This window comes from Leptopilina heterotoma, unplaced genomic scaffold (assembly GCF_015476425.1).
Source record: "Leptopilina heterotoma isolate Lh14 unplaced genomic scaffold, ASM1547642v1 Lhet_9, whole genome shotgun sequence".
NCBI lineage: Eukaryota > Metazoa > Arthropoda > Insecta > Hymenoptera > Figitidae > Leptopilina > Leptopilina heterotoma.
The window spans coordinates 350750-375008 of record NW_025111193.1 but is presented as its reverse complement, the minus strand read 5'-3'; the positions used below and the strand labels follow the sequence as shown (position 1 = coordinate 375008).

The 24259-nt window shown below is 20.4% G+C and overlaps 1 protein-coding gene across 2 annotated transcripts; it reads left to right on the top strand.

The window, feature by feature from the left end:
* Positions 1-882: 882 nt before the first annotated feature.
* Positions 883-19111, top strand: LOC122511715 (putative fatty acyl-CoA reductase CG5065). Of its 2 annotated transcripts, none has more exons than XM_043627137.1 (7): positions 883-1119; positions 6034-6227; positions 8892-9131; positions 10423-10687; positions 13520-13822; positions 14707-14914; positions 17403-19111. In XM_043627137.1, exons 2-7 carry the CDS (start codon positions 6042-6044, stop codon positions 17692-17694), a joined length of 1494 nt encoding a protein of 497 aa, XP_043483072.1. In that variant the 5' UTR covers positions 883-1119; positions 6034-6041; the 3' UTR covers positions 17695-19111. The 2 variants fall into 2 exon arrangements, with proteins under 2 accessions (XP_043483072.1, XP_043483071.1); XM_043627136.1 differs by lacking the exon at positions 883-1119 and adding an exon at positions 2343-2583.
* Positions 19112-24259: the final 5148 nt, after the last annotated feature.

Here is a 24259-nt window from a genome sequence, read left to right as displayed (position 1 = left end):
AAACGTAGTTTGTACTTTTTCATACAATTTTCTTTTTTTTCTTGTTAGAATAATATGTAATGTTAATTTTGCATACGTAAAGCAAGAATTTTAAATAATCTTAAATTTAAAACAATTTGCTTAATTGATTTACAAATAATTTATAATTCGATTTTTTTCTAATATTTTCGTAAAATTTCTCTTTTTTTCCGAAATGAAAATATTTTAGCTAATTCCCTTCAAATGTACAAATCTTTCTCTAATGGCAATATTATAAGTAAGTAGTAGTTAAAAAAATCATTCAAATAATTGAATCAGTTAAAAAAAAATTACACTAGTCAATTTTTGTCGAAATTGATTTATTTTTCGTTAAAAAATTTCCCTTGTAGCTAAAAAATCAAGTTTGAAACAAAAAAAATTGTTTTCAACGCAAAGTGACTTATGTAATTTTTTCTCTTAACGATTCATTGCAATTTTTAATAATAAATTTTCACTATTTTATTAAAATTTGATTTTTATTATTCTAGGCGAAAAGGAGCATTTCAGTAATTAAATTTTAAAAAAGAACAATTAGATTAAAAAGAGTTGAGAAAATGAAAATTGAAGACTGAAAGTTGGAAATTGAAAACTCGAAATTGAAAATTGAAAATTGAAAACTGGCAACTCGAAATTGAAAACTGAAAATTGGAAATTAAAAATCCTGATAATTATGAAGTACAAAAAAAAATCATCATTTCGATTAAAAAATGGATCTGAAAAAAAAATTATTATTTATATCGAAGGTAAACGTATAAAATGTCAAATATTGATTTATAAAAAAAAAATCTATTTCTTTTTTTGTTTTCTTTCACTTTTTACTAAAATAAATTTTCTTGTGGGGAGATTTTTTCCAGGCAATGGAAGTATTGAATATCCATATCGACCCTAACGCATGGATGTAAGCAAGATTAAAATGTGAAGGTATACATAAAAGCGTTGTCCGATCAGAGAATGTTAGTCAGTCGGCTCAATAAGTCTCTTAAATCTGGACTCCCCGAAGAGAAGCATCGACAACGTCATTTAATTTGTTATCTCTTAGTCACACAGTCGTCAAATCAATCAGTTCGTTAGGATTGAACTTCAAAATTTAATTTTCAAAAGGTCAGTTTTTGCATTTATTTATTTTGATGAATTATAAAGTAAAAAAATTTTATTTCGATGAATTATAGAATGAAATATTTTTATTTTGATGAATTGTAAAATTCAGTATTTTTATTTTTGTTCAATTATAAAATATTTTTATTTAATTAATTCAAAGTAATTTAAATTAGTTTCAATTATTAATTTTTTTCGGGGTATTTCTTCAATTTAATATTCGTTTATTTTTTCAATTCAAAATTTAATGTATTTCTTCCATTTGTTATTTCAATATTATTTAATCTATTTCTTCAATTTAATATTTCAATATTATTTAATCTTTTCAATCAATTTGATCCAATTTTTTTGTATTTAATATTTTTTATTTAATTTTTTAAAAAGATTTATTTTTAAATTGTTTTAATTTAAAAGATTTAATATTTGTTAATTTAGTTCGAATCTCTACAATTTTTCCTTTTTTTTCAAAGTTTTAATAATTAATATTTTAAAAAAATATTTTTATAATTTGTTACTTTTGATTGGAGTTATTAATATTATTTTATTTATTTAATAATTACTATTTTTTATCCACTTTTACTTTTTACTAATCAATTTTCTTGTGAGATTCTTTTTATAAAAAAATATAAATTTTGTTTTATAATCGAAATTATTTTTTCTCTCCTTAAAAAATTTAGAGAAAAATGAACTAAATTAACAATTAATTGAAATTTTTTTATTTCTTAATGGATTTATTTTTTTTCATAATTAATGATTTATGATCTATAATTATTATTATCATTTAATTATTCAATTTTGTAATTTTTATTTAATTGTAATTTAAAATTAAATAAGAAGCGCAAATGAAGTCGAAGAAGAAGTGCAATTAATATTATTTAGAGAATGTAAATTTATTATAAAGGATAAAATTGATTAAAGGATAAAAAGTATTAAAAGTAAACTAAATGGTAGCATTTCTGATAAAATGAAATAATTTTGATAAAAACAGATAGCATGTAAGTAGAGTCTCATTAAAATTAAAGACATGTGCTTTTTTCTTGTTTAGAAAAAAGAAAATTGCAACTGAAATTTGTTTATAGATTTTTCCACACATAAAATTAATTTTACCATTTCGTTCAACTATAAGAACTACTTTTTATGAGATTTAGTGCACGCAGCAAATTTCGAAACATTTTATTTGTATTGGCCTCGAGGAGCATGTATATCTTTTGTGTATCAGAATGCACTTTCGCATTCAATGTGTTTATACACAACTTGATTCGAGTCTACAATATTCTTTTAAAGTGCAATTCACCAACTATGCAACGAGAGAGGAACATTTTTATTTCAAAATCAAAACATTTAAGAAAAAAAAAATGATTTTAATTACATATCAAAGGGAGCAAGGCTAATGGTTTCTTGTAATTCACAAGTCAAGCCTGTAAATATAAATTCACCAGCAGTTCAATAATTTCCGTCAAAAATAAATGTGTACGTAGAAATAGTGTCAATTTTTTAAATATTCAAATTAAGTTTTTTCCTCTCTCTCTCTCTCTACAATGTTTTAATTTACGAAAAAATGTAATTCGACTAAAGAATTTATTAATCAATTTTCAATCGTTTTGCAATTTTTTTCACATTTTATTTCGTTTAAACTATCTTTCGGTTTGATTTAATGGAAAAAAAGGATCGTTTTAATTATTGCTTTGCTTAATTGACAAAAATAATTTAAGACAATTTTTTCTTTATTTATTTAAATTGCAAAGAGCAAAAAGTTGAACCTTCGGAAATGTTAAATGTATATATGGGAATTTATTATTGACTCAATATGTAAATGTGGAAAATAAAGTTTTGTTTTTGCAATAATATTGAGAAAAAAAATCAGGGCGTCTAGTCGCGATAGACATTAATATTATTTTTTTATGAGCAGTTCTACTGTCGTCACATTTGGAAATTTTCTTTTTTATTTTTATTTCCGAAAAAAATAGAAGAAAAAAAAGTCTATTTTCAGATTTAATAATAAAACTAGCTAAAATAATTTAAATTATGAATTTTAGGTGAAAGTTTCGAAAATATTTAATATAAAAAAGCTTTTAACTGAAAAGTTTAAACCAAAGAAAAAATTAACGGAAAAGTTCTAATTAAATGAGAAATTCGAAAATTTCTATTTACTCTAAAATTATGAAATGCGTGAAAAGAAATTTATTTATTCTAAAAATTTCCATTTTTTCGTACCTATCAATGTAATGATGCTAAAGGAAATTTCGAAAAAAAATTAGTTCGTGTTAAAAAAACATCTTACTCACTTGATGGAAGAAAATGAAAATAAACTTTACTCGCCTAATTAGGTTTTGAAAAGTCGTTTACCTTTTAAATAAATAATACATTCTATTGACAACAAAACTTTATTTCACACAAGAAATGTAGTTTCATTTTATCTTTAAATTTATTAATTTAAAGTAATAAATAAAATTTAAATAATAAATAAAATTAAATAATAAATAAACATAAAAAATAAAATTATTAATATTTATTGAAATCAATGGAATTGGTGAAATTTATATCGAAATCAATAGAATTATTCAAATTTATCGAAATCAAAATTATTGTCAATTAAATTAATTATTTTTATTAACAATTTTCTTCGAAATCAATATGTTAATATAAATGATTAGCAAAGCAATAATTATAGTGATTTTTGTGAAGTAATTTTGAAAATAGAAAGTGAATTATAATTTTAAATTGGACGCAAGGGACAATAATTAGCATCATCAGAAATTATAGAAAAGATAATAATTTAAAGAAGAGGAAATTATTTTTTTTCTTTTTTTTTAACGATTAATGTCGATTTCTTTGGAATGTTGATGCATTCACCAATGATTTTCTATAAAAACATATACACAACATGATACAAACATAACAGTATAAAGAATATTACATCTTTCACTGTCACTTTTTTTCCGCCTTTAATCAGGAGCTCGTTACAAGTTTTGAAACAATAAAAAAAAGTTTTTCGTTTTTTTGTTTTCTTTTTACCTATGTAAAGAAATTTTTTAAGTGTTTGTCAGTTTTAAAAATTAGAAAATTTAATTTTTTTGTTTTTTTTTACTAGGAGCATTTTTTTGGGGTTTTTTTTTGTAATAATATTAGTTAATAAATCACCAAAACAAATGACTTTCTCCTTTTTTTCGACGAACTCTGAAGAATTAGTTTTTGAAACCGCTTTTTTGTAAATTTTCTATCAAAATTAAATACAATTAGAAAATTAAATTAAATAAATTAAAAAACATAAATTCTATTCAGTAGAGTAAAATAATTAAATTGAATTAAATAAATTTTTAAAAATTCAATTTAATTCAATAAATAACAAAAATTCAATTTAATTCAATAAATCAAAAAAATTCTATTCAGTAAAGTAAAATAATTAAATTGAATTAAATACATTTTAAAAAATAAATTCAAGAAATGAAAAAAAATTCAATTTTATTCAATAAATAAAAAAAGTTGGTTCAGTAAACTAAAATAATTAAATTGAATTAAATAAATTTAAAAAATAAATCGAATAAATTAAAAGAATTCAATTTAATAAATTAAAAGAAAAATAAACTAAATTCAATAAGCAGAAAAATCTATTAAACTTATTAAATTTTATTACCAAAATTAAAAAAATTAAATTAAAGTCCTCTTTGAATTACTTTAGAAGTTAATTTCAAATTTTAATAATTAAAGTTTATTCACTAAAAAATAAATTTTACATGCTTGTGGATTTTTTTAAATACATTTCCATACGGTAGTCAATTTACGTAAACGATGTAGTTTCAATATTTTTTTTATTTGTTGCTTTTCTTCCTTTTTTACCTCACTGAACCGGAATTATGCTCACCATCTCTACAAGTTCGCGCATTTTTTTCAATTCTTCTTAATTTTCATCAAACTATGAGAATTTTTGAAAAAACCAGTCTTTATGTTGTTTATCAATAAATTTCTTGAATGCCCTTTGAAAAATAAAGAGAAAAAAAATAAATTAACAGAAAAAAGTAACTGAAGAAAGAGAAAAAAAATTGAATTATTTTTTAATTACGATTCAAAAAAAAGTAAAAAAAAAGTCAATCAAGATTTTTTAATTATTTTCGAAAAAGTTAGTCAATCAAAATTATTATTATTAATGACCATGAATATTTTATGTAAGATTAAATAATTTCCTTAAACGTTACATGTATAAAAGTTTTGTTATTTTTCTTGTTTGTTAAATTATAAATAAAATGATGTCATAATTATTTTTGAATTCCTATTTTATAGACACCTTTGACATTAATTGCATATCCGCTTCTTGGGGGTGGGGAAGGGGGGAAATTCATTGAGATGAATGGATGAAACAATGTTGAATCATCATCATCATCGACTTCATTAGTTTCCGAAACGAAAGGTGACTTTGTAAAATATAAAAGATCGCGATTTTTTTTTATTTTCTTTTTTTTTGAAGAAGACCTTGAGGAACACAGTAAACGATTTCACATTGAACTAAGGACTCTCGGGTACTTATTTAACCCTTTTTTTATGTTTCAAAAATTATACCTTACATGCACTCTCACTTTTTTTTTTATTTGAAGAAAAACAAAAGTTGAATTAAAGAAAATTTATTTGATGAAATAAAAAATTTTTACTATACAATGTAGAAAATGGTGTTAATGAAGTTCTGCTAATTTTACAAAAAAGTATTTAAATAAAAGTGAATAATAAATATATGAAAAATAAATATATGCAAATAAAAATATAATTTGTAAATAATTTTTTCTATTTTTAGAAATTTTGTTTCTATTTTTTGGAAATTTATAATTATATATATATATATATAAGTTTATAATTAATTAGCTATAATTATAATTTATTATCTAGTTTGATTGTAAATGAATTTATTATTAATGAATGAATTTTTTGCAGATCAAATCATGGAACCAACAATACCAGAATGGTTCCGGGACAGAAATGTTTTGGTGACGGGAGCCACGGGATTTATGGGAAAAGTTTTAGTTGCCAAATTACTTCTAACTTGTCCGGAAATTGGGAAAATTTTTATCCTGATACGAGAGAAAAAGGATGTTAGTCCTCAGAACAGACTAAAACATCTTTTACAAGTGAGAAAATTTTATGCTTACTTCGAATTTTGTCAGTATAATATTATGAAAATTTAATACGTTTCTCAAATTTACATTCAAAATACTTTTTTTTAGATTTTAATTTCAATTTTTGAATTTTTATTCAAGTTTTAAACTTTAATTTCAAATTTTTTAAATTTTGATACAATTTTTAAATTTTAATTCAGTTTTCAAAGTAAATTTTTATTCTTTTCATTCTTGCTTTTGAATTTTTTCAGTAATTATGAAAATTTATTACTTAAATTAAATTTGCGCTCAAATTAATTTTTAAATTTTGACTCAACATTAAATTTTAATCCAATTTTTGAATTTTTGTTCAATTTTTAAACTTTAATTCCCATTTTTCAAATTTTGATACAATTTTTAAATTTTAATTCAGCTTTCAAAGTAAATTTTTATTCTTTTTATTCATACTTTGAATTTTCTCAGTAATTAAGAAAATTTGTTACTTAAATTAAATTTACGGTCAAATTAATTTTTAAATTTTGACTAAACACTAAATTTTAATCCAATTTTTTAAATTTTAATTCAGTTTTTAAATTCAATTTTTATTCTTTTTATTCCTACTTTGAATTTTATCAGTAATTATGAAAATTTTTTACTTAAATTAAATTTAGGCTGAAATTAATTTAAAAATTTTGACTCAGTATTAAATTTTAATTAATTTTAATACTTTAATTCAATTTTTAAATTCAATTTTTATTTTTTTTATTTCTACTTTGAATTTCATCAGTAATTATAATAATTTATTATTCAAATTAATTTTTAAATTTTGACTCAATTCCTTTAATTTTAATTCAATTTCTGTTTAATTCAATTTTTAAATTTACATTCGATTTAATATTTTTATTCTTCTTTTGAGTTTCATCAGCAATTATGCAAATTTAAGACATAAATTAAATTTTACATGCGAATTAATTTTTATATTTTAATTCAAGTTTTTAATTTGAATCTAATTTTTATTCTATTTTGAAATGTTAATTTAATTTTTTAATTTGAAACTAATTTTTATTTAGTTTATGAAAAATGTTAATTTAATTTTTTAATTTGATACTATTTTTTATTTGGTTTATGAAATTTTAATTTAATTTTTTAATTTGAAACTAATTTTTATTTAGTTTATAAAATTTTAATTTACAAATTTTTTTAGTTTGAAAGAAAGAACAATCTGCATTTTTTATCATGCAAAAAAAATGTGCCTACTTAGAAGAATTTTCATTGTTTTGATATTTCCCAATGTGAGATTTATATTGTGAAGAATCAAATTATTGATAATCTGAAAAATTGATGAGTCAAATGAAAAGGAAAAGTTTGTTTTTTTCTTATTAAAAAGTGATTAATGAAACTGGTTTTTAATTTTGAAAAATTTTATTATTTTACTTATATTTTGCGTATTTTTTTTAATAGAATGTATAAAATATTTTTGTTCTAAGAATTTTATATTGTCTAAGATATTGCCAATATACCAGTTTCCTTTTTACATAATTCTTCCTTAATTTATTTTATTTTAAATGTAAAATTATGTTAAAAATATTACGTTTACTTAAAACATGTAATTTTTGAAATTTAAAGGAAAATGTAATTAATATTTGAGATATTAAATTATTGCTCTCCATTTTTGAATACTAAAGTTCAGAAAGGTGTAGAATTATTTTTTTCTATATAGGAAAATAATAATAAGGAAAGTTGTTGTTTCCTTTGTATATTAAATTTAATTGTTTCTTGCAAAATTTACAACATTTTGAGATATCAATTTTAATAGCAATTTTAATAACAGTTTAAAAATATATTTGGTGAAAATTAATAACTTACTGAAAAGTGATTATTAACCGTTTTTATTCGTTCTGCGACCAAAAATGCTTTTTAACGAAATTTTTGTTTACCGTATAATTTTGCATTACATGAGTGGTAATTATTCCATTTTGGGTTTATTCACTTCTCACAGAATGATAAATGTTTTTCTATAAGATTATCAGTAAAAAAGTGAAAGCGATCCGGGTGAAAATTTGAATGCATAAATTATTTTTTACAAAAGAAAAATAATTCCTTTTTTTAACACTACATCTCAAGTGTTGTTTTCTTTCATTTTATTTATTTTTAAATTCAAATACAAATGAGATATTGTTTCAGAGAGTAATTGGAGGATTTTTGTTTTGATACATTTTTTTTTCATTCTTTTGCACTACATATTTGCATCGGTCTCTTTAACGCACAGGAGAAAGGAACTTATTGCGCGTAACTGAGTTATTTTATTTCGGTGTGATTTAAATTATCCACAGTATAAAAAAATTAAAAATAATTGCAAGCCTTGAGTTTTATAAAAAAGAGAAGGAGAGTCATAAATTATGTCTTTGCGTACAAAGAGTCATGAAGTCAGACACCAAAAGAGAAAAACAAAAATAATATCATGTGATCTCTTAAATCAATCTCTCATTGAAAAGAAAAAAAGCGACTCCTATTTTTTTCAATTTTAATTCAAGTTTGTTCAACATTGTTAAAGAAACTTGTACTGAGAATTAATTTGTACCAAAAAAAAATCTGACTTTCCTCAAATGACAAATTGTGACAAGTGTTTCAATTTGTTTCAATATATTTTTTTTGGGGGAAAAATAAATGGAAAAATAATCTTTTATTTTTTTTCAGCAAGAACCATTTAGAATACTGTCGGAGAATCATCCGGAGAGACTGAAAAAAATTATTGTTGTTAATGGCGATACAACAATTGAAGGACTCGGTTTATCACTTAATGATAAAAATCTCTTAATTCAAGATGTCTCGGTAACTTTTCACATGGCCGCAAATGTCAGATTTGATCTTCCTTTGAAAACTGCTGTTAATTTAAACACGAGAGGAACGGCTAATGTTTTAAAAGTCGTAAAACAGGTATTTTACTAGTTATTTTATTTTTTCAACAAAGTAATAATTTTTTTTAATTTATACCTATAATATACAAAATATTTTATTTAAACATACTCATTCAGTACATAATTATTTATAATAATTATTATATATAATATTATTATATTATATATAATAATTATTCAATTATTTTCGTAAATAATAAAATTCTTCTAAAGAATTCAATTATTTATAAAAATTTGTAATACAATTTTCAAAAGAATTCAATTATTTTCATAAATAAAAATATTGTTCCGGGAAATTCAATTATTTTCTAAAATTTTAATAAATTCTTTAAAACAACTTAATTATTTTTATGAATAATAACATTTTTCTCAGGAATTCAATTATTTTCAATACAGTTTTAATAAAATTCAATAATCAAATTTTTAATTATAATTATTAACAGATCTGTTTGTTTTCCAAAGTTGAAAAAATTCTTTGTTTAGTTCAATTATGTATTTTCAAATTTTTAAATTAAAATTATTAAAAAAACTACATTATTTTCAAAAAATTGTTATTAATTTTTCAAAAGAATTTAATTATTTTCAAAAATTCAACTAAAATTTTTTTAAATAATTTAATTTTCTATTATTAATTTTAATAAAATTTAATTATAAAATTATTAATTACAATTATTAACAAGCACGATTATTTTAAAAACTTGAATGAAATTCTTCATAAAATTCAATAATTTAAAACATTTCCAATCAAAATTATTGAAGAAAAACTCCATTCTTTTAAAAAATTATTCAAAGAAAATTTTCAAAAGAATTTAATTAGGATTTTTGTAAATAATAAAATTCTTCGAAGGACTTCAATTATTTTTAGATTTTTTGATAACATTCTTTGCAAGAATTCAATAATTTTCAGTACATTAATTTTAAAATTGAAAATATTTTTAAAAAAAGTTTTGAACATTCAAATGAACGAAAGTCTTGTTAAAATTAAAATACATTGAAAAATAAAATAATAGATACTAAAATGAAAAACCAAATAAATTAAATATTTGCTTAGTTAAGGATTCATTTTTTAATGAACTAAAAATTATTTTTTGCAACAAAATATAAATTGAATGAAGTAGTAAAAGAAAATTTTCATTCAAATTTTAAACTTTTAAAATTCTAAGGACAATAATAATTAAAACGAAAAGAAAAATCGTCACAAAATGAAAAGCTTCCTCATGAGGAAGCAAAATGAAAATAAAAATAAAGAAACAAATAAAAAGTGAATGAAATAAAAATATATCGATATTAAACTAATTTTGTTTTTTCAGTTCAAAAAATTGTCTTCATTCATTCACGTATCAACAGCCTATTGCCAATGTGGAGAAGAAATTTTAGAAGAACGTGCCTACCCAACATCAATTTTACCGGAAAAAGTATTCACTCTTATCGATACAATGGACGACAATATTTTGGAAGCATTGACTCCGAAATTATTAGGAGATCAACCAAACACTTACGCCTTTAGTAAGTCTTTAAGCGAGGCTCTCGTGTCTAAATCTGGCATACCTACAGGAGTCGCTCGTCCCTCCATCGGTAATTTAATTCTCTGCACTTATTATTAATTATAAATTCAATTGGAATTTCTATCATCTATAAATTTTCCCATTTTTTTTCTTCACTTTTATGTTTCTTTTTCATTTCAAACTTTATTTTTTTTCATTTAAATTGATTGTATAAATATTCTTATTAGTAGCATTATTTCTTTTTTTTCTCCACTGATGATAATAAATCACAAAATTTTTATTCAAATCGTTATTATTTATTGTCTGTTTTGGAATAAATTAACTTATATAGTTCTGAATTTCACTTCAATTCTTTTTTGTCTTCATTTTTAATAAATTTATTATTCAAGCATTGGTAAGTGATTGCGCTTGTAAAGTATTTAATTGCAAACTTGATGAATATTCATTATAATTGCGAGTAATTCTGAAAAACTTGACCTACTATGGATTTAATTTTCATTTATTTTCATTCATTTTCTAAGCGACAAAAAGAAATGCTCGTCTTTTTTTTCAAAGTTCAATTTCTAGCCTAATTGTAATTTCTGAATTCAATTAATTAAAATAGTGGCTGAATTAAAATAAAATAATAAAATAAAATTAATGAATTTCAAAAATTGATATTGGAAAATAAAAGTAGAAAAAAAAGTGGAAAAAACGAATGTTGTAAATTAAAAAACTGAGAGGAATTTAAATTAGAAAATTAATTTACTTTTCATTTGATTTGATTAAATTTTAATTTTACGTTATGCTACTATTTGGGTACTTTTTTAAATTTCAGCCACTAAAAGCTACTATTTCTGTTTTTCTTTGAGAATTTCCACTACTTTAAATTTGCTAATACTAGAAATAAAAAAACTATTCTCAAAAATTATAATCAAATTCTTTAAAACGATTCAATTATTTTCAAAAAATATTCGAAATTCAATTATTTTTAATATCTAGTATCTTCATAAAATTTGGCAAAAGAATTCAATTATTTAAAAAAAAAGTTTATAAATTTGATCAAAAATTCAATTATTTTCATAAATAATAAAATTTCCACAGGAATTTAGAATAGCATTTACAAAAAAATTGTGAAAAAATCAATTATTTAACAAAATTTTTATACAATTCTTAACAATAATTCAATTACTTTCACTAATAATAACATTTTTTATGGAAATTCAATTCTTGAAAAAAAATTTTGATAAAATTCTAAGCAAGAATGAATTCTTTTTTTCAATTAGATTATAGATTAGATTTATTCTTCATTGTACACTTTTTACAATTTCTATTCCTCGCATAACTTGTAGAATTCGATTATTTTCATAAATAATAAAACTCATCGAAGAATTTCAATTATTTTTAATACTATTTTAAAATACTTCATCGAAAAATTCAATTATTTTCACAAATAACAAAATTTTTCACAAAAATTTAATTCTTTTTTAACATTCTTAATAAAAAATTCAGTTATTTTCATAAATAATAAAATTCTTCGAAGGAATTCAATTATTTTCAATTTTTTTAATAAAATTCTTTGCAAGAATTCAATTATTTTCATAAATAATAAAATTTATCGCAGGATTTCAATTATTTTTAATACAATTTTACAGAAATTTCTTGAAAAATGTAATTATTCTTCAAATATTTTAATAAAATTGTTCGAAAAACTCACTTATAGAAAAAATGTTTTTTTTTAAATTCTTTGGAAGAATTCAATTATTTACAAAAATATTATAATTTTTTACAGGTATTCAATTATTTTCAAATATTTTAATAAAATTATTCGAAAGAAATCAATTATTTTAAATACAATTTTAATTAAATTTTCTTGAAATAATTCAATTATTCTTTTAGGTTTTAATAAAATTCTTCCCAAGAATTCAATTATGTCGATAAATAACAAAATTATTCCCGAAAATTCAATTATTTTGAGGCATATTAATAAAATTCTTTGCAAAATTCAATTATTTTCATGAATAACAATATTCATCACGAGAATTCAATTATTTTCATGAATAACAATATTCTTTACAAGAATTCAATTATTTTGAAAAGTAATAAATTTCTTCTTGGAAATGCAACTATTTTAAAAATTTCTAATAAAATCGTTCGCAAGAATTCAATTATTTTTATAGATAATAAAATGCTTTTTATTATTGGCAAAAATTTTTTATATGAATTCTTTGTAAAATTTAATTATTTTTAAAAACCTTTCGCAATTCAATGAATTTCAATATATCAACTATTTTCATAAAATTTCCAAACAGAATTCAATTATTTAAAAAAATTTTTGTACACATCTTCGTAAGAATTAAATTCTTTTCATGAATAATAAAAAATTTCTTAGTTATTCAATTATTTAAATTAGAATTCGCATAAAATTAGTCGAAAGAAATCAATTACTTAAACATTTTTATAAAATTTTCTACAAGAATTAAATTATTTTTATAAATATTTAAATTTTTTCATGAATAATAAAATTCGTTGCGGGAATTGAATTTATTAGCAGGATAAGAAAGAAGTAAATATTTTTGATGAAAATTAGGAAAAAATCAGAAAAATAAAATATTGCTAATGGAATTTTTGTCAGTTTTTTGAAGTGTCTAAAACGACTTTTTTTGGTCGTCAAGTTTAATTTTCTCGATAGCTACTTTTTTTTAGTTTGAAAACTACTTTTTGCTACCTTTTTTAAATTAATTATCGAGTGCTAAGTCGGAAAGAAATAAATTACAAATTATATTTACGTAAATATAAATAAAAATAACTTGTTTGGTTATTAATAATTAAAAAAATGTTTATTGTACGTTATTTTACAGCGCACAATTCAAATTGTAATAAAATTTTATATTAAGAATAATAAAACTAAAATTTATTTCAGTGACTGCCTCTTGGAAGGAACCAGCTCCAGGCTGGGTGGACAATATGAATGGACCAACTGGTTTAATGATAGGAGCTGGCAAAGGCGTAATTCGTTCGATGCTCTGCAATCCCGACTATCTCACTGATATTATGCCCTGTGATTTGGTGGTTAATGCGACAATTACACTCGCGTGGAAAGTTGGCATTGAACAACCAACTGAACCAATTTTCATGAATATCACTGAAAGCGGAAAAAATCCAATTTCCTGGAGGTTCGCTCTCGATACCGGCAGAAAACACGCTCTTGAGAATCCATTCTCAGGTATATTATTATTAATTTCTATAAATTAAAAATTATATTTAAAAGTTTTTTTTAATTATATTTTTAAAAATATTTTTAAATGTAATTTATATTTTTGAATTATATTTATTTATAAATATATTATTTACTTTTTGAAAAATTAAAAAAAAATTATATTTATCATGAAGATAAACTATATTTATATTTATTATGTTTATAAATATAATTTTAAAAAAAATATCTATAAATATAAATTTTAAAAAATGATAAAAATAATTTAAATGTCAGTCATGGAATTGTTAAATAATTTATTTTGTCAACAGTCCCGAGAAAATTGTTAATAATCACATTTTCTTTCATTGAATGAATCCTTCCTTTATCGGATAACCATTAATTTGCCAAGAAATAATTTATACTCTAAATGTACTTTATGTAATATTTCACAGCGATTTAAAAATGACACGGACATTTTTTCTTCTATTTAAAAAACATTTATTTATATATAAAAGAATCTATAAAAAAAACTTTTATATATAGATAATTTATTTATTTTTTTACAATTAGAGTTAGTCCCCCAATTTTCATAGTTTTAAATTTATTTTCAATTAAAAAGTCATTAAATTATTTCTATCAATTTTTTGAAAATTTTTAAACATTCTTTGTAGTCTTTAGTAAAATTAAAATAGTTATTAATTAATTAGTTTCTGAAATTTCATCCTATTTCTAAAAATTGCAACTAAAATTCAATTCAATATATTCAGTAAAATTCAATTACTTTCTGGAATTTCTAACTAAAATTCTTTTCCAAATAAATTATTTTTTAATTTTGTGAAAATTCTTTAAGAATTTAATTATTCAAAGAAAAAGAATTTATTTTCTATTCAATTTTTTTCTTCTTCTTTTAGGGCCTTTGTGGTATCCTGGAGGCGGATTTACAACTTCAAAAATCGTTCACTGGTTCTCTGTATTATTTCTCCATATAATCCCGGCTTATTTACTCGATACTTTATTATATGTCACTGGGAATAAACCATTTCTGGTAAAAGTACAAAATCGAGTCACTACAGGTCTTGACCTACTACAATATTACACGACAAAGGAATGGACTTTTAGGTAAAATTTTGTTTTTTACTTAAAATATTAATTCTACTTAAAAATTTAGTTTTCCTTCATTGGAACGTTCAAAACTTTAGGATTAAAGTTCTGAACGTTCAAATGAAGAAAAATTAAATTTTAATTAAAATAATTTTGCGTCAATGATAATTTTCTTCTATGGAGAATTTTATTGATGAAATTACCAGTGGCGGATGTTTGGCATCCTTCTTAGAAATCTTTCTCTTTATAAATATATTATTTGTTTTTTTTCATTTCAAACGCTCGCAAAGTATATTTCTTGTCATAGTTTTCTAATAATAGATTCATATTCGTAATTTCTAAGTCTTGAGTAAATTGAACGATTCTAATCTACAGGAAATAATTTATGTTGTGTCTTTTATGTTTACGTAAATGTTTGTTTCGTCAAGTGTGGTGGGTCAACGGGTTAATGGCGGAGAAACATTTACATTTTAGCTATTTTATGATCAAGACACTTGTTGCACTTTAAAATATGTTGCATTCAATATTTAAGTTCTTTAGTTAAAACTGATAGTATTTTTTATTTATTCTAATTAGGCGTAATTATATTTTTTATTCATATTTTTATTTATTATACATAAAGTAATAATTTTAATTACAATTGTAATTAAAATTTACTTTAAATTTATTACTTATATTTATATTTTTTTTATATTTTTCATTAAAAATTTTATATTTATTATATTTATATTTATATTGTCAATTTGACGTGAAAATTTTTTGTAAATAATTTTCATGAAATTTTCTAACTTTTTGAATAATTTTTCTTTTTAAATTTAAAAATTTTTTTAATTAATGTATTGAAAATAATTGAATTCTTGCAAAGAATTTTATTAAAAAATTTGAAAATAATTGAATTCCTTAGAAGAATTTTATTATTTCTGAAAATAATTGAATTCTTGCAAAGAATTTTATTAAAAAATTTGAAAATAATTGAATTCCTTCGAAAAATTTTATTATTTCTGAAAATAATTGAATTTTTGCAAAGAATTTTATTAAAAAATTTGAAAATAATTGAATTCCTTCGAAGAATTTTATTATTTCTGAAAATAATTGAATTCTTGCAAAGAATTTTATTAAAAAATTTGAAAATACTTGAATTTCTTCGAAGAATTTCATTATTTTACGAAAATAATTGAATTCTTGTAAAGAATTTTATTAAAAAAATTTTCAAAATCTTAATTAAATTCTTTTGAAGAATTTCTTTGAATTTTTTTAAAAAATGGAGTTTTTCTAATAATTTTAATTGACAATTTTGAAAGTAATTGAATTTAATGAAAAATTTCTTTCTAGTTTTTAAAATAATGGTGTTTTGTAAAAATTGAAATTAAACATTTAATTATTGAATTTTATTTGAAATATTTAGAAAATAATTAAATTCTTCTCAGAATTTTAGTACAATTTTTTAAAATACTTTAATTCACACAAGGAATTTTATTAAAATATTGAAAATAATTGAATTCTTTTGAAAAATAGATTATACTATTAAATAGATTTTGACAATAATGTAATTGTTCCAAAAAACTTATTTGAATTTTTGAAAATAATTAAATTCTTTTGAAAAATTAATTTAATTTTTTGAAAATATAATGTAGTTTTTTTTACAATTTGAATTGAAAATTTTGAAAATAATTAAATTAAACAAAGGATTTTTTTCAACTATTTTAAAATAATCGTGTCTATTAATAATTATAAATAAAATTTTGGATATTAAATTTTTTATAGAAAATAATTGAATTCCTCAGAAGAATTTCATTATTTACGAAAATAATTCAATTTTTGCAACCAATTTTTATAAATTTTGGAAAATAATTCAATTTTTTGCAAAAATTTTTTATAAATTTTGGAAAATAATTCAATTTATGCTAATAATATTATTATTTATTAAAATAATTGATTACTCACGAAGAATTTTATTTAAATTCTTTAAAATAATTGAATTTCTGCGAAAAATTTTATTAATTATAAGAATAATTGAAATTTCGCAAAGAACTTTATTACAATTTTCTAAAATAATTAAATACTTTCGAAGAATTTTCTTGTTTATGAAAATTATTGAATTCCTGCGAAGAATTGTATTAAAAATTTTTATAATAATAAGTACCTAATAAAAAATAATTATAATTAAAAATTTGATTAGTGTATTTAATTAAAATTATTTAATTAAAATTGAATTCTTGAGAAGAATTTTATTATTCATCAAAATAATTTAATTCAAATTTTTGTCAAGATTAAATAATAAGAAATAATTAGTAAATTAGTTAATAATTGTATTTTTTAAATTTTGAATCTAAATTTATTGAAAAATTGAAATTAAAAAAAAATTGTAATTTGAATAATAATAATAATAATAATAATAAATTGAATATCACGTTTCTCGAGCAAGCGCACTTAATTAAATGTAGAAATAAAAGAATTAATTATTAAATATAAAAGTGATTGCTTGAATAATGAATTTTTTTTGCAGGAACGACATGATGAAGAATTTGGAGAACAGTTTAAGTTCATCTGACAGAGAGACGTTTTTTATGAACACCAAGGCTATTTGTTGGAATGAATACATATTAGCTTACATCCTGGGCACTAGAAAGTATTGTTTAAAAGACGATCCTTCAACTTTGCCTCGTGCACGACGTGTTTTTGCCTATTTATATGTCGCAGACTTGTGCCTTAGGATATTTTTTGGAATTTTAATCGTCTGGTTCATCTACTCCTGGATGGTGCCATTTAAAACTCTAATGGAAGTCCGAGAAATTTGAATCTTTCATTATTAATTTTAATATTTCTCACGTTAACTATAAACATAAACGGCGGTAAATTCTTATTTAGAAAAAAAATCTTGAATATTTCTGTAAAAATCCTTTTTTTTAAATTCGCATTTCGCGAATAAAAACTAAATCAGTAAATTTATTTTTTTGTCGAGTATTCTTTTTTGCAATTTTTCGATCTAACGATTTATTTTTTCAAAACAATTTACTTTACAATATAGTTAAAGTTGAATATACTGCAAAAAAAGTGAATAAAATTAATATCAAGCGTTTACGAAATTGTGTTCAAGGTATTTTTTTTTCTCCTTTTTCAGTTACTGCACACATTAAAAAAATGAAGTAATACATTTTAGAAAGTTCGTTATTTTATTTTTTAAAGATATTTTACTTAATAAAAATTTGACTGATGTTAGGAATAACGTGAAAGTGTATATAGATGTTGGTGTAAGAAAAGAAGAGAGAAAAAAAAAATTCAGAAGAAGTGTTACCAAGAAGTGAGATTTCAACATAATTACGTTGTTCAATGATCACAAATCATTCGAGAAGCTATATGATGATGAGCCTTAATTTACATCATTCCGAATTCAATGCAATTTTACTTTGCCTCTTTTTTTCCCCTACTACTCTTATGAATAATTATTTGACGCAAGTGACACTTCTTCATGGCGCATGGAAAATAATTCGCATTGCAGAAAAAAAATACAAAACTCGGCTTCGGAATAATAATGAATGGATAATCATATTCCTGTAGTAACTAAAAATTTGAAATATAATGCGGTAATTTTTAATAGAAAAAAATTACGAAACTCTGAGTTTAATTAGGCGAATACTTTGATTTGTTTGGAAGAAATTAGTATGGAGATATTTTTCGAAAAAATGTAAAGTAAAAAAGAAAAAAAGAGTAAAAAAGTAATAAAAAGTAAAAGGGAGTAAAAAAAGTAAAAAATGGAGTAAAAAAAATAAAAAAAAATAAAAGAAAAGTAAAAAAGTAAAGTAGGAGAAAAAAATAAAAATAAGAGAAAAGTAAAAATAGGAAAAAATAGTGTATAAAATATTGCGAGGGGAATGAAAGAGAAAAATTGATAGATTACGATGTAAGTTGCAGGCATCCTGAAATGTCGAAATTTTAGTGACTAGCTTTATCTAGTGTATACACTCACTCGATAGTATCTAGCCAGTTTACTTACTTACACTCATTCACTATTACTCTTATACTCTCACTCTTTGCTCGACTCGAGTGGTTTAAGTCGTAGCAGCGCACGAAAGTTTTCTTGCATCATCGATATATAGAGGTCGAAATGTTTCGCTCTAAGGATATATATAGTAAAAATGTAATTTACAATGTCCTGTCATGAGAAATGGCACCTGCAAAATATATACATATATATAAAACTTACTGCCAATTGAACTCGTTTTCTTCCTTTCTCCTTTTTGATACACTAAAATAAACACCATTTATTCATAAAAAGAAAAATTAAAACCTTTATCTTGCTTCTAAATAATTTATTATTCGTGAGGGATTTCTTATTTATGATTTTAATTTATAATTTCAATTTATGATTTCAATCTATAATTTGGATTAATAATTTCAAATTTATGATTTCAAATTATAATTAAGGAAATAGTAATAAAATTAATAAAATATTCTATTAAGTGGTATTCAAAAAAGTAATGGGACATTCTTATTGAAATTTAATAATACTATTGTTTGTAATCAAAATCTATTCTTTAAAAACGCTTTTTGCTTAAATATTATTTTCTCTGAGTGATAGTTCGATTAGTTGTTTCATTTCGTCGTGAAATGGCCTAATAATTACTTGACCACTTTATTACGATTCTTGACTCTGTAATTATATAATGCTTTTTATCATTTTCAGTATAATAACTAGTAAAGTATAAACAAACTCAATAAATTATGGATAAATAAAAATTATGGAAAAGTATGAACAAAAACAAAACGTCATGAAATTAGTTTCGTAAATTGTCATTAGTATTACGATTGCTATTTTTATTGTTATTAATAATTTTATTACTATTATTATTTTTATTATTGTTTTTATTCTATTAGTTTTGTTTTTATTATTATTATTGATATTATTAACAAATAATCCACTTTTATCTCTACTGGTTCTAAATTTATTTGTACAATATTCAAGAATATAGAAAATTAATACTAATTAAATTACAAATTAGATCAATTTTTTTTCTTTTTAAATGTTTTGTACTTTAAAATAAAAGAAATTATAATTTTTGAAACTCTTACAAATTTTTAATCTGAATTAATTTAATTCTGAAACAGAATTTTATTCAAATTGGAAAAAAATAATTCTTGAGAAAAAATTTTTATTAAAATTTTTGAAGGTACCTAAATCAAATTATTTTTTGAAAATTTAATTAATAAAAATAATTGAATTTCTATATAAAGAGTTTTATCAGCATTTTTTCAAAATAATCGAATTTCTGCGAAAAATTTTGTTAAAACTTTTTTAAAATATATTTAAAATCTTTCAAAAAATTTCTAGTGAAATTGTATTGAAAATAATTGAATTCAGGAGAAGAATTTTGAATAAAATTTTTGAAAATAATTTAATTTGTCCAAATTAAAAGTTTTTTTTAGAAAATAATTGAAATTTTTCGAAAAATTTTATCAAAATTGAATTGAAAATAATTATTATTCATTTGAAGAATTTTATTAATAATTCTGAAAATAATTGAAATTTTTAGAAGAATTTCCCAAAATATTTTAAAAATAATAATTAAATTCTATTAAAAAAATGGAATTCTTATAAGGAGTTTTATTAAAAATTTTGAAAATAATTAAATTCCTTTGAAGAATTTCGTTAATTATTATGAAAATAATTAAAATCATGAGAAGAATTTGACTAAAATTAAAAATAAATAAAAAGAATTTTTTTTAAATAATTTAAATCATTTGACAAATTTTTTTAAAAATAATTGAAATCTTTCGAAAAATTTTATCAAATTTGCATTGAATTAAATAACAAATAAAAATTCCTTTGAATAATTTTATTGAAATTTTGAGAAGAATTTCCCAAAAATTGTTGAAAATAATTAAATTTTTCAGAAATTCAATTAAAATTCTATTGAAAATAATAGAATTCAAATAAAGAGTTTTATTAAAAATTTTGAAAATAATTTAATTTATGCAAAAAATGATATCTATTAGAAGTTTTTTAAAAATTATGAAAATAATTTAAAATTAAATTTTACGAATAATTTTATACAAAATTTGAAAATAATTTACTTCTTTTTCGATAAATTTAATGAAAATTTTATCATAATAATTAAATCCTTTTAAAGAATTTTATCCAAATTATATAATTAATATTTTTAAAAAGATATATAATTTTTACGAAAAATGTTATTAAATTTGTTTGAAAAATTTGAATTCTACTTAGAAATTTTAATATTTGGCAGAATTTTATTTTATTTTTTAATAACAATTAAATTAATTTGAGAAATTTAATTAAAATTGTTGAAAATAATTAAATTATTATTTTTCAAATTACTTTAGTGAAAAAATTCTTTTAAACAGTTTTTACAAAATTAAAAAACTGAATTCGTGCGAAGAATTTTAATACTTATAAAAAATATAATTGAATTCTTGAGAAGAATTATATTCAAATTCTTGAAAAAAAATTGATTTCTTTCGAGGAATTTAATTAAAATTTTTGAAAATAATAAACAATAGTAATAATTCATTTATAAATTTGTAAATAACTTTTTTCTTTTAATTTTGAATCTGAATTTATTAAAAAATTGAAATTAAAAATTAAGAATAAAAAATTTTGTAATTTGCATAATTAATAATAATAATGATAATAATAATAATAATAATAATACACGTTTCGCATGCTGGCGCAAAAATAATTAATAAATAATAAATAATTATGAAATTAATAAAAAATTTTCATAAAGAGTTACATACAAAAGTCAAAAGAAGGGAAAAAATGAAAAGAAAAGAAATTTTGTAGCGAAATAAATACAAAAAGTAGTGTGCAAATTAAGGTATTTCTCCGGCTGCTACTCTTGTAAAAATTGATTTTCGATAGATTTTCTTCAAATTTTGAGAAAATGATTCTTCGGGTGACTTTTAAATGTGGTAAAAATTTCAAACCCCTTTGCGATGCTAAATTTTGAGTTATTCAAGTTCAAACTTTCACTTTTACATGCAATTATGTTAAAAATAAAAAATGTCAACCACAATATCTCGTTCTTTGACATGGCAAAGGGTATTTAAATTTTTACCACTTTTAAAGGGCACCCAAAGAAACATTTTCTCAAAATTAGAAGAAAATCTATCGAAAATCAATTTTTACAAGAGTAGCAGCCGGAGAACTACCTTAATTACGATGAAAAATGTAAGTGGAAAAAGCCGAGTTTCAGTGAGGAAGGCACGATACAAGTCAGACAAGTAGAAGCAGACGTTTACTGAAAAACAAGTAGATACAGAAATTTATTGAAAGACAAGCAAGGGTCAAGTGTCTCTCCTGTTTCAAGTATTCAAGCCAAAAAAAAAAATGAATTTTAAATTATTTAAATTTATTATCACTAAAATAATTCATCAATCCTGTGTTATATTAATTCAAATTTATCGAATTACATATTACATCAATTATTATTTGTAATTTATCTCAGAAATTCTTTTTTTTTTTTAATGTTTGTTTATTTTACTCTCTATAGTAAATTAATTAAAATCCACTTAAAAGTAAATTAAAAGTAGAACATTTTTTGCGTATTTCATAATCACAATTCATTCTAATTTGAATGTTATATAAACGATCAAACATAAATTGAATTAAGACTCGAAAAAGAAGAAAAATTATCTAATAAAATAAATAGAGATAGAAGTAAATATACATAGAGTGTTTTATTGTAGAAATTTCCAACGTGATTTCATTATAAATCGTTTTAAATCGTTTTTTTTTGGGACTTTTTTTTAAAACCAGAAATTTATGGAAATTTATTATACAAAAATTTTGAAATAATTAAATATTTCATAATGTCCTTTATTGGCAATTTAATATATTTGTTTGTTCTCTGTTTTTTTGGCAAATAATTTCTCTTAGAAATTTATAAAGTAAAAAATTTAAAACAGACAGTTCTTTGCAAAGAAATATTTTTCGTTCTAAAATTGAAGAATTATTAAATTTATTTAGATGAAATTTTTTTCTTCAAATGGAAATTTTTTAATAAAGTTTTTAGCAAATGACAAAATGTTTATTAATGTGTCAATAGATAAAAAAGTAAATTTTTCTTTTTATTTAATTTTTTAATTTGAATTTTTTTAATTTAATTTAATTCAGTTTTTTAATTAAATGTTTTATTTTTTTATTTTCATAATGTAATTTAATTTATAATGTTTTAATTTTCATAATTTAATTTTTCGTTTTTTTATTTTAATTTATGTAAATTACCATTTTCGTTTTTCTCAATGACGCTGAATACTATAGAATGCAAGTAAAAATCGACCCAGTTGCTTCCATACATAAATATACTTAGTTGTCATATTTTTAAAAGTAGTTTGACTGTTTGACATTCAATTAGTTTTTCGACGAATTTTCAATTTTTCTATTTCTTTTCCAGGAATAATTTGTATTATTGCAAAATATACTAATTTCGTAAAATAATATAAGTGTTTTTCAAATTAGATTCAAATGTTCTCTAATAAATTGTTGTTCTTAATTTAAATTATTGATGACATTAAATAATAATATAATATTTTTATAAATAGTAAAATTCTTTGCAAACATTTAATTATTATCAATACAATTTTAAAAAAAATTTTAATAAAGGATTCAATTATTTAAAACAAATTTTAATAACATTCTTCGAAAGAATTTAATTATTTTCTAAAATTTTAATAAATTCTTTCAAATAATTAAATTATTTTAATAAATAGTAAAATTTTTCGCAAAAATAAAATTATTTTTATAAATAATAAAATTCTCAAGAATTCAATTATTTTAAATATTTTAACAAAATTACTTTAATGAATTAAATTATTTTAAACAATTGTAATAACATTCTGAAAATAATTTAATTATTTTCTAAGCATTTTAATAAAAATTCAATATTGAAATGTTTAATTTCAATTCTTAACAAACACAATTATTCTCGCGATTATTTTAAAAACTTGAAAGAAATTCTTCATAAAATTCAATTAGTTTTAAAATTTTCAATATAAGTTATAAAAAAAACTCCATAATTTAAAAAAAGGTTCAAATAAATATTCTACAAAAGAATTTAATCCGGATTTTTTAATAATTTTAATGAAATTCTTCACTAGAATTCAATTATTTTCAATATATTAATTTTTTAAAATAATTAATTTGTTATTATATTCGTTAAATTTTTTTAATATTTGAATTCTTTCGAGTTTTTTTTATAAAATTAAATAATTGAAAATAATTGAATTTCTGCGAAGAATTTGATTAATTATTAATTATTAAAATAATTGAATTAAACAAAGAATTTTTGTTCACCTTTCTAAAATATTCGTGTTTGTTACGTTAATAATTATAATTAAATTTTG